We start from the raw sequence: 12665 nt of genomic DNA on the forward strand, positions 1-12665 counted from the left end.
CAATAATTGTTTTAAAAGTCAGCACTGCTACCGCATCAAAGAAATGTCAGAGGCATTCCATTTGATTTTTAATGATAAAAGATATACCAGAGAATTTTGAAAATCTCATTCTAATACATTGCTATGATTATAAAAAAGGAAAAAGTGAATTCATAAAATAGATTTTATTGAATGAACGATTGGTTGGTTGATTGATTGAGTGAAGAGATGTTGACTATTGAGAATTATGAATTTATTGAATGAATAGGAATAACAATTTTAACATAATTTTTTGAAATTCCCCTTTCTAGTCCATTTGCCTATTAAGCATAAAGAAGATTAGGTGTACAGAAAACGATAATATTGTTTACTCTTTGTCTGATAAAGCATCCAAATGATGTACCTTTCCATGACCTGCATTTATTGGTCAGTCAGATGGTCAGCTGGTCATCAACTTAGCTGGCCTGAGAAGGTGATAGTCATGGTCAAAAGTGTCTGTCTCAATATGCCTTGGTGTGTTTATTGATAAGGTCAAGAGCAGGACGAATTAGCTGAAGACTTTAGATGACAAGCTCGTATATCAACCTTGTGTATGGTGGCATGTGTGTTGTGTAAATCTTGTTACACCTCTTTGCTTGCCCTTTAAATAAAGATATGGTTCATGGCTACAAATGCACTTCCAAAACAAGACAAAACTATAGTTATTATCATTCCTGTGATTCCATCCATAAAAAGAAAAGGCCTATGTAAATTGTACGAAAACAAGTTATAAAAAAATCCTTAGAATTAGGACATATAGTAATATGAAACTGCCTTATTATTTTTTTGCACTGTGCAGTATATATTCAAAGCTCGATTTAGCAAATGCTTCTTTTTTTGATAAAATTTTAATTTCAATAAATTTGTAAATAATTATATATTTAGACCATTAGAGTAAGGCAAGCTACAGATACACCAGTCTGTTATCCTTCAAAATGTACACAGTCTACTAGTACATTGTACATGTAGGTTCATAGTCAAACACACAACTAAGGCCTATCAATGTATTTATTTTATGGATGCCTAGATTTGTTTACAGGAAAAACAAGACTCTAATAGTTTAAATAGCATATTAGCATTTCTTGTGGTGTTCGGCAGCATTTACACAATTTGAACTTTGATCGTCAAGTGCTGGTTTATATCGTAGGCTAGATCTCCATGAGTAAAAGAACCATGTGCTAATAATTCCCTGCTTTGTATGTACATGTTGCATCTTTCCATACAGACTAAAAATACATGTACAGACCTCCAAGGCCATTTTGCCTTCCAGATTTAATCAAAATCAACCCAATACAACAAACTAATTAGTTACTTCAGGGAAGGAGTTAAATTAAATGAAACATAAAGTGAAAGGTGCAAGTTCCACCCTATTAGGGGAAGCAAATGGTGGGAGTCAGCTGATTCTATGATTGCACATACATGTAGAGTTGGTATGGTTGAGTAAGAAAGGACAAATTACAGGAAAACTGGTATATTTACAAAAAACAACATATGTCAAAGCTCTTCCTGTGACCGACTGTTATTTCCATATTAAAACCTAATACAAAGGCTCAGGCAAATAACCTCACAACCTACAATATGCCAATGACATTTTTTTCCAAATTTGATCAGGTCAGTTCTTGTTGGAATTTGCTTTGAGGAGAATTTCTGTTTTAGTAATCTGTTTTTCATATGCACTTTATGCCTTGTTAAGTATGTAGGAAATAGACTGGTAGTCTTATGTTGATTCAAATTTATTTTCAGAGAAAGAGATAATAAAAATATATTATATTTGTATGTAATAGCTCTGTCATGATCTATTTCAAGGAATTAAACTAATAAAAGAGTACTTCTTACTGAAATGGGGATATGCATGCAATTAAGACACAATGGGTATCGAATCCCTACCCGACGTGTAAGCAATACTTCTCATGTAGATTTTCTTTTCAGTTTTTTTTCTTTGCAAGTATGTACTCTTGGTTTATGAATCATGTAGGGCCTACAGTACATGCATGAAATAGTCACATGCATTTATTATCTAAAATGTCAAGTGTAGTTTTGCATTATTGGCCTTATTTCCTATACACTCTATACACTGGTGTCCCTGCCGAGACAAATGATACAATCCATTTCCCTTAAATTTATTTCACTTGTACATGTACTTTCACAGCTTGTGCCAAAGGAAATGAGGTAGATTAATGAGAATTCATATCATTAATGACTTCATAGATCTATATCTATCTGTAATTCTGTATATCATTTCCTATGTATAATGCTTGTATGTTATAGTCCACTATTAACGTTCATCCACTAGCATAATTTTACGCACTGTAACATATAGTCATCTCTCTTCTGAAAAAAATTGTTTGAATCATTGAGATATTTCTTTCCTGAAATTAATATGAATTGAATTAATAATGTAAAATTAAAGAAGCAAAGCACACAAGAGGTTGATTGAAGTTATGTGCATTATTTTGATAAAAAAGTTGCATTATTTAAAGCATATATTGTGATTGAGCTAGTGATATTATCATCCCTCCTAACTTGCATATTTTTATACAAAATTCAAATTTTTTTTATTTTCTGCTCCAAGGATGAAAAAACAGAGTGGCTCCCAAATTTCTGTATCAGATCATCATTGCCATAACATATTTTTATTACATATAGGATATATTTTATACACATGGAAAAATGAGTAATCAAAATTTCAAGTGATGTGACATCCCTGCCTCACCCAATAATTCATGACAACATACATGTAAATACTATTTCACTGCACTAATGCAAAGCATTGGAATTCCATTACTTTATAATCTTTTAACAGATTTTGATGAAAATGGTTATGTTTAGCTTTAAATTTGATATGTTTGTATGTAATTTTTAAAGTGGAGTGTCCCCATTAGGCCATTGAAGCTCTGAATTGACTTGACATTGAAGGGTTACGGTGGTGCACACTGCAGAGTCTATTCCACATCTGCAATAGACTCCTATGATCTGGATATCTGGCAGAAATATCAGTATTTTGAAGAAAGTTCAAGTTAGGGTCATCGCACTCATAGCATTCAATTGAGAATATGAAGGGAGATTGGATGACCATGGCTCTTGTGGTCAGATTAATATAAGTGGATTGAAGGAGGCCTGTAGATAAAAAATATTAAATGTTAATTAGAAGTTGGGTTTTTTATTGAAATCAGCCCCCTGTCCTGTTCTCGTTTTTAGTATGCTATGCATAGTATACTAGTAAATTCTGAAATCCATGAGCCCCCAAGACATGAATATGCATGGATTTGCTTTTACGTGAAAAAATAGGCCTGTGAATGTATGAAATGAAAATGTATCTTTGCACTTTGTATTCTTCCCCCCCCCCCCCTACATCAGTACATATTCAGGCCTATATACAAGTATTGATTTGATAACAGGTAGATTTCTTTATCTGTTTTACTTTTCTTTTACTCTCTCCTGTTGTTTGCATCTTCTCTATGTATTTTGTTTCTATGTCTTTCTGGTAGATACACCTTTATTTGTCACTCTTTATTCATCGACGACCGCTTTTTTCCTGTAATATTTGGTTTTCATTTCTCTGTTCTCACTTTCAATTTTCCGTACTTGACCCCTCATTTTGTCTCACTTCATTTATACTCTGAATAATATTTCTCTTTGTCTCTTTTTCCAGTTTCATACTTCCGTTTTTATTTCTCTTTCACTCTCTCTCCCCCTTGCATCTGATTAATACATGCTTTAACAATTTTGCTTTTCCATTTTCTCTTTGGTTGCATCATCAGGTCGGTGACGGACCCTCGTGATGGCAAGCGGGTCGCTCTCAAGAAGATGCCCCACGTCTTCCAGAACCTCATCTCGTGCAAAAGGGTCTACCGGGAGCTCAAGATGCTCTTCTTCTTTAATCATGACAATGTAAGTATATGTACACCTCAATTGAACAGCTCAATCATTTTATCAGGGGATCAGGGGAGGCCATACTAACAAAAAGTTTATTATATAGCAGAAAAATGTAAAAAAAATATTGAGATAAATCCATCAAAGAACTAAAAATCTATTAGAATTTTAATTATTTGATTGTGACGTCATATGCGAGCAGCAGTCCTACATAGCAAATGGTTAAAAAAATCAATAAAATGTCATTTTCTCGAAGAATTGAAAATGGTTTTTACTGTACCTTTTGTATATTAGACAAATCATTTTGCACCCGATCATGAAAAGGAAACAAAAATAAGTAATGAAAAAATGAAATTCATGCATTTTATATTACATAACATATAGGGCACCTGCTCGTTTATGACGTAACAAATCAAAAACTTCAAATTCTTACAACTTTCTTAATCTTTAACAGATTTTCCTCAACCTTCACCAATATTTTTTAAATTGTTTTTCTGTTATGTTTACAAAAAACTTCTTCAGGGTGAACTAACTTCCCCTTTAATGTATTCACTTTTTTATATCTCTTCCTCTCTCCTACATTTTACCTTCACTCTTCCTTGCTCATTGTTGCATACATCCCTCTAACACACTTCCTCTGCCCAATCATTATCATTTATTTGCAAAATGGAAATTTTGAAGATGAAATAAGTGGAGGTGTTAGCAAATTGGCCCCCTCCTCCAAGAAACATGATTGATTGATTGAATGAAAGAATTAATTGATAAGAATTGCTACATGAAATCAATGAATAAAACTCTAAATTCTCTGTGAGTCGAAAATGTATTGATGAATGGGGTAAATAAGTAAATGATTATGAAAGAAATTAAGAAATAAAGAAAGTATGATTACAGAACACTTGATAAAATACTTTTAGATTATCACTTGAAATGTTGTTTGCGCTCATTATTATTACATTTATATTCATTTCGGCAATCAAGCAAACATGTTGACAAGTAAAAAATAAACATTCTCCAGGTAATTAGCAATTATAGAAAAATCACAGAAACCACCTAATACTTTGTTTATGTGAAGCTGCCAGAACAAGTCATTACATGCAATTTCATCTGATCATCCCTATTCATTGTCTGAAGAGGCATCAACATGATGACGTTAGAATTAACATCAGAGACAATTTCTGCTTCACTTCTGTAATCAACTGAGCCAGACTTGCCTTCAATCTCAAAAAGGTCTCAGCTGTATGGCCGTATTCATTATCTTCTACATTAATAAGCATTATTAATCCCTAGTAAACAAATCAGTTGCATAACAAGACATTTGAGAGCATGTCATGTAACAAACACTCAGTGATATTCATTGAAAACCGTTACAGGCTAGTGAAATCTTTGCATCTGATTTGGCTCAGAACAAATTAGTAAAAATCCCTTTATACAAGATGCCTCATTAAACATTCCCAGGATTTGTCAACAGAATAAACCAGAATGTTAAAACACTTTAAAAATATTAATATATATATAAACATACTCCTGTATTGCATATTTATGAAAATCATGCTTGCAAAGGCAAAAAGGGATGGGATTCTAGACACTAGTAACAATACATTTTAGAAATAATCTCCGGGTACATGATATTTTAATACAGGCACTTGTCTAATAAATGATGGGACTTTATCCAATAAGAAACCTTTCTTTGGAATAATTTGCATGGTTAGACCAGGGGATACATAAAAACACCCTAAAAAGAATTAGGATATAATCTAAATGGGGTTGGATCAGAGTGTGTTGTTTTGATGGTATCTTCAAAGAGTATTTTAGTTTCATACCAATGATCAAGTCCCATCTATCCTGATAATAACTCATCTCTAAATATCAATTGCTTACATCTGTCTTGTTGTGAGGGTAAAACTTAACAAATATGTGTCAAACAGAAAGAGGGAGCGTGATAGGCCCATGAACGATATACATTGTAGCATACAGTTTATGCATATGCTTAGCTTAAAGCATTCTGCGTTGCTGTTGGTGAGCTAGCAATTTATCACTTTCACAATGCATTTGTTAATTTTGAGCCTCACTCTTTTCTTTTCATTTGATGTTTCAGTTCTTCACAACAATACAATCTTTAAAACAAATCCTATAAGGTCATTATGTGCAAGCCTCCTCACTAGGACAATCAGTATTTACCCATAAAGTTTCACAATGTAATGCATTCATAAACATGAATCAATCAGAAATTCAGATTGATTTATAAAACTTAAAGGACAAGTCCACCCCAACAAAAACTTGATTTGAATAAAAAGAGAAAAATTCAACAAGCACAACACTGAAAATTTCATCAAAATCGGATGTAAAATAAGAAAGTTATGACATTTTAAAGTTTCGCTTATTTTCAACAAAATAGTTATATGAACGAGCCAGTTACATCTAAATGATGTCTGATTTTTCTCTATTGATTCAAATCAAAATTTTTCTGCACTCTAAAAATTCGAATGTTAAATCAACATTTGAAAGGTTGGAGGAGTGATAACCTTTTCCAAATGTTACATCCAACCTTGTATAAAGCTGAATCCAACATTTTAAGTGTTAGGTAGAACCATTTAAAGTGGTAAATGCAACATTTAGAAAATGTTGTCACTCCTCCAACCTTTCAAATGTTAAGTTAACATTTCTTGTTTTTAGAGTGTGAGGTGGACTTGACCTTTATTAAAGCTGGACCTCCATTTTGTTAGCTTGTCTGGCCTCAGTCTGATTAAAGTTATGCTTGTTTTTATCTGAAAACACAAAGTGTGGGATTCAAACCTTTACACAGAATTTTGAAACTCATCATCACCATCACCCCCACTATCATCACCATCATCGTCAATGTCATCATCGTCATCATCATCATTATCGCCATCATATGTGTTTTCCTCTCCAACCATCGTTGAGTCAAATTCTTTGTCCACATTTTCCTTCCCTGTCCTCCTCCCCTTCCTTTCCCTACCCCTCTCTTGCATGGTGGATGGTCTTCTGTTCATGCTGCTACCCATCTTGACCCCAAACAAACTTGACCCCTTCATCACACTCCCTTTCCACTCCCATAGCAACATCCCTCCAGCCTGGTTAGGCCTCTATAAACCAACCCCGATGCCTGCCTTCACCCCTTGACAACGAACCAGGGCTCACTGACGCACATTGAAGGGGGTTATTAATAAACCATGCCATCTTGGTAGACTTGGCTTGACCTATTACACTGGATTGGTTACTCCAATCAATCTACTCAACCATCTACACCATGTCATTATAGACTATTAACGCATATTCTGCATCATTTACTCAGGGGTTACAGTAAAAGGCACATCAAATGTCTTGATTTCCTTCGCATTCTTCAGAATATACTCCCCCACTTTTCATAGTAATATAAAAGAGCTCAGTGAATGTCACTTCCACACTTTCGTCTAATGCAGTATTTATCATTCTTGGGCTGTTTACATGTATTGGCCTGTATGCCTATGTGATACTGCTACATTTATTTGTATTTTGTTTTATATTTGAAGTTCAATCTAAATCTACCACTGACTCATCGTGAGTTGTGGTATTCTCAGTTGTGTTGATATCCCAGAACAAAACACCTTATGAAGTTATTATGTATGTTTGTGTTGTATACTACTTCAAAATTATTTAGTATCGAAGTATCAAGGCCAATATCATTTTTTTCTCCAAACAACTCTCAATTATGTCACTTCAATGTTGTTCATTTACTTCCTGTATAGTGATTGTTCACTGAACAATGCTTTCAGAAATACAAAATCTGAATCAGATTAACTGATTGTATCATAAATCCATATATTCAGGATTAATGCTCTCACAGTATATGGGTCAAATTGATTAACAATGACACAGACAAACTTTGGCACAATGATGTTTCCAGATTCTCCTCTAATTGTGTTTATAAGGTCAACCAAGAACGGTTCTAAACCTATCAGCCCGTTATTAAATTGGCCACAGGGAATATGGAATGTTGACAGGCATTTTCCCTTATCTAAAATGCATATTGTGAATATTTTCCTTGTACATGTTTCATATTTACAAGTTTGTTTGTATTTGATTATTAGTTGAAAATTAGTGTTGTAGTATTAAATTATAAACTACTTTAGAGTAACTTGATGATTGGTGTAAATTGTGCTGGAGAAATAATTTATGACAGTGAAAGTTTTACTGATTGCTGAAATAGCTCAGGTTACCATTTTCACTAACAATGCTGTGTGCAATATAATCTATTGTTTCGTGTAGATTGGAACTATAAACCAAGAGGTATTTCACCTCATCATGAGCACAAGTTCAAGTCAGTTCACAAAAGGGTGAATAACATCACCATCGACTAAAAGAAAAAAATGGCAAATGTTAGTGATCATGCACAGACTGCCAACTTCCTCTGCTAAACCTTTCAAACCAACTCCCAAATGGTTGCAGTTGACAGTTGATAACTCACTTCCAAGGAAATTCATGAAAAGGACATTGAAAGTGACATTATGTTTGACATTGAATTCTCCATGTTATGTTGCAGAGGTGACATTGTCCCCACTGCCAATGCCAAATGGTAATGGCTGTAGATCTATTTTTAAAGTAAACACAATTGATGTTGATAGTGATTAGCTAGAAAGTGTATGGATATCATGCTGAATGAGAAATGAGTGGATGTTAAGTGAGCACCCCTCCCCCTGTCTGTTTGTTCTACTGTATGTCTGCCTTCCTCCTCCATTTAACCTTCCCCTTCAAATCTTTTGAGATTTGAAAATTAATTTAAGGCTGAATACCAACCCCTGTTGATTTATATTTACCTTAGACCCAGGCTGTAATTTAAGAGTGTATAATTTGACAATTATTCAATTTTTCTTTTAGTCATTATGAATGAGTTCCGTTCACACATTCTTATCTCTGAATAATACAGACATTACCCTCCCCATCCCCAGCAAGCTTCTTTAAACTGTCCGGAGGGGCCCTGCCTTCCCAATGAAGTAGATTTTGCCAACCTTAATCGAAAAAGAAAAGACAAATCGTCTTATGTCCTCCTCATTGCAGCCGTGTAGTGAGAGTGAAAGAATTAGGACTCAAGAGAAAAAAAGTAGGTCAGCAGAGCTTGCGCCCTGTTCACATTCCAACCAGAGAGTATTTCGTACGCTGAAGAATACTCTTGTGCAATGCTTCAAGATTTTCACATTGCAGTGTTTTGTAGGAAACCCATGAAAATATCTGCTTGGACATGAACCGAACTACATACCAGAGGTGCTTGAGCAGAGTTGATTCTCTACCTAGGGAAAAGGGACACTGTTTAGTATCTTCATCCTTACTTGAATGCTTATCTGAAAGGCAAGGGTGCTCTGGACCCTCTCGACTGACCAATGTGAAAGAAACCCTGGACAGCATTCACCGACCCAGAAAAACGAAGGCAGCAGTCTGTGGATTGAGATTTCTCTGCTGGATTATAATCCTAGTTCATTGGCAAGCTCTTATATGTTGCACTTTTTGTATGGCAGAATGGACATTTGGACACAGAGATTGTTTTTTAGGGGTTGGTGCACTTGAAAAGGGATTATTTGAGCAAGGAGATGTAGAACCATCTTGATTTAAAGGGGAAGTACACCCTGACTAAAGTCAATTGTAAAAAGTAGCGGAAAATAATAATAAAGAATATTGCGGAAGGCTTAAGAGAAATCCATAAGGGAATTAAAAAGTTATTAGAATTTTAATTATTTGATTTGTGATGTCATATGTGAGCAGCATTCCTACATAGCGAATGTTAGAAATCAATGAAATTTCTTTTTTTTCCCAGAAAATTGAAAATTGTTTTACTTTATCATAGAGAAATGATTTCACACACGATCATGAATAGAAAACAAAAATAAGTCATCAGGAACCATTAAAATGAAATTCATGCATTTTTTAAAAAATTATATAATATTATAGGGCAGCTGCTTGTTAATGACATTACAAATCCAAAACTTAAAATTCTAATAACTTTCTTAATTTTTAATAGGAGTGGGCTATAAATGGGTGATTTTTGGTTTTACTGTGGGAACAGTTTTTTTGTATTCCTTTTACCTTATCTCAACATGAAATGACAATATTTTTTGTCTCGGGTCCGAGAAAAAAGTGTGCCGGGCCAAAATCCAAAATGGCCGCCAAAACCCCCCAAAATCACAGTTATGGCCACAACTTCTTTATTTGGTGGTCTTTTTCTGTGGTTTTGGTGTCTATTCATATGTTTTAGGGGGCAGGCAATTTGTTTTTCCTATAATTAGCACTTTTAAACCATTATTTGTAGAGTTAAAAGGTAATTATACCTAAATTTTCCAATTTTTATAGCCTTTTTTCAGCCAAATGTAGGTTTTATCATCCCGGAGTTCTTGGATATTAGATGGTACGAGGTCAACAATAGCAAGCAGCTTTATAGAGCTATATTGCTTTTATTCCTCTACTATGGGTTTTACGGATATTTGTGAAATATATCTTATTAAATAAAAATGTTAATTATCCATAGGGGCAATACAGTATACAATGTACTGTTACTGTACACACTACACTGCATATTTCCATGCATTGACCACCATGACATATGACAAGGCCTGTATATAAACTATAGTGTCATAGAAATAAGCTCTTAAGGTTTAAAATTAGATTGTGAATTGTGAATTTGATTGCTTGTCAGCTGATGTACATGATGAAACCAACAACGTAAATTGCACATAAAATATCACATATCATATACGTACATCACATATCTACATGTAGCTATATCTTCTTCATTTGGAGGCTTTTTTTTACCTGGTTGTGTCTAACTGGCCTATGTTTATGGGGTCAGGCAACTATATAATCATGGTAACGTTGATCAACAGCCAATCAGAACCAAGGATTCCATGTAAGTTACCATTAAGTTAACATAATGGTAAATTTATGCAACGGGGCCCAGAATAGATCTACAGTTTAAATGCCATGATGTGGGGTTAATTAGCTTTCTCCGCCCCCTGAATTAGCATATTTGACAAAACATGTCCTCAGTTTCTGAGACAAAACATATCTTCAATTCCTGAGGCATCTAATTCTAAACCTAAGAGCTCATTTCTACATGTATAACACTATAGTTTATACATACCTTGTCATGGTGGCCAATGCATGTATGCAGTGCAGTATGTACAGTACATTGTATACTGTATAGCCCCTATGGATAATTAACATTTTTATTTATTTAAGATATATTTCACAAATATCCGTAAAACCCATAGTAGAGGAATAAAAGCGATATAGCTCTATGAAGCTGCTTGCTATTGTTGACCTCGTACCATCTAATATCCAAGAACCCCAGGATGATAAAATCTACTTTTTGGCTGAAAAAAGGCTATAAAATTGAAAAATTTAGGTATAATTACCTTTTAACTCTACAAATAATGGTTTAAAAGTACTAATTATAGGAAAAACAAATTGCCTGCCCCCAAATACATATGAATAGACACCAAAACCAAAGAAAATGACCACCAAATAAAGAAGTTGTGGCCAAAACTGTGATTTTGGGTGGTTTTGGCGGCCATTTTGGATTTTGGCCCGGCACACTTTTTTCTCGGACCCGAGACAAAAAATATTGTCATTTCATGTTGAGATACATTACAAGGAATAAAAAAAAACTGTTCCCATATTGAAATTACAAAAAAAGTATTTTTGACCCATGTATAGCCCACTCCTATTTTTAACAGGCTTTCCTCAAACCTTCAATATTTTTTGTTATTTTTTTCTGCTATTTTAATATCAAAATTGTCTTTCCCTTTAAGCTGATGTAGATACAGCTTGAAATCCCTCAGATTCACAAGACTTTGATCGGAGTGTGTATAATGTAGTAGCAGGTCATGAAGATTTTGAGATTTCTACTTTTTTTCTTCTATTTTTTCCAATTACAAGCCCCAGTTCCAATTATAAGACAAAACTGAAAAGAGTTACAATTACATGTATTTGACTTTTATTGGATTTTATCCTTTATTCCCTCTATTCTTAGGAACACTGCCTTGAATATTGATTTCTTCAAGTTATATTATGAACCTTTATTGGTTAAAATATACCTATGAAGTAAAACAAATACCCTCTTTCATTCCTCTATCATATTGGTAACTACTACATGTATGAGTGTCAATACAGCTGCTGTGTATCAGAGTCAATACCAATTACCCAAATTTCATTAAGATGCTCCTACCATGTAAATTGGCAATGACATGATCTGTGTTTGTTGATTGAGATTGTATTCATGTAATATACCATGGAGTGTACATGTAAAGTACATTCAGGGTGTGCATGCACTGGGGGATCCATGTTTGACATTCGGGAGTGATGAACTTGAGTAGTTTTCAATGTGGAATACATGCAGTTGAGCAAGTATTAAGATATTAAGTCTGTTTTGCATATATTTGATAGTATGTTGAAATAGATAATTGTTAGAACATCCTAAAGCAGATGAGAATACAAGGTGGCTTTCAAGAAGAAGACAACAAAGAATTGATCGGCAGGTACATGAATCAACAACAAACAATGCCTGAAAGTCATTGCTGTATTGTATATATTTTCAAACATGTATGAATATTAAAATTATATGGTATGGAAAGCCTTTTCAATAAAGTCCTTCATTTCATGCCCCCAACAATGTCATAGTACCCATATCTCCCTCCACAGTCCACTCCACCCCCCCCCCCTCCTTACCCTCTTTTTCATTTCCAATAATTTCTCTCCCTTTGCTTTTCTAGCACCCCTCTTGTATTCCC

At 34.2% G+C, this 12665-nt stretch overlaps 1 protein-coding gene across 2 annotated transcripts in view; it reads left to right on the top strand.

Annotated features, from left to right (window-relative positions):
- The window catches only part of LOC121409124 (serine/threonine-protein kinase NLK-like), a 61617-nt gene that overhangs the window by 23561 nt on the left and 25391 nt on the right, over nucleotides 1-12665 (top strand). For both annotated transcript variants that reach the window (XM_041600950.1, XM_041600949.1), the window contains exon 2: nucleotides 3780-3909. In XM_041600950.1, coding sequence (XP_041456884.1) covers nucleotides 3780-3909 — 130 coding nt within the window. The remainder of the gene's footprint in view (nucleotides 1-3779; nucleotides 3910-12665) is intronic.

This window comes from Lytechinus variegatus, chromosome 2 (assembly GCF_018143015.1).
Source record: "Lytechinus variegatus isolate NC3 chromosome 2, Lvar_3.0, whole genome shotgun sequence".
Lineage (NCBI taxonomy): Eukaryota > Metazoa > Echinodermata > Echinoidea > Temnopleuroida > Toxopneustidae > Lytechinus > Lytechinus variegatus.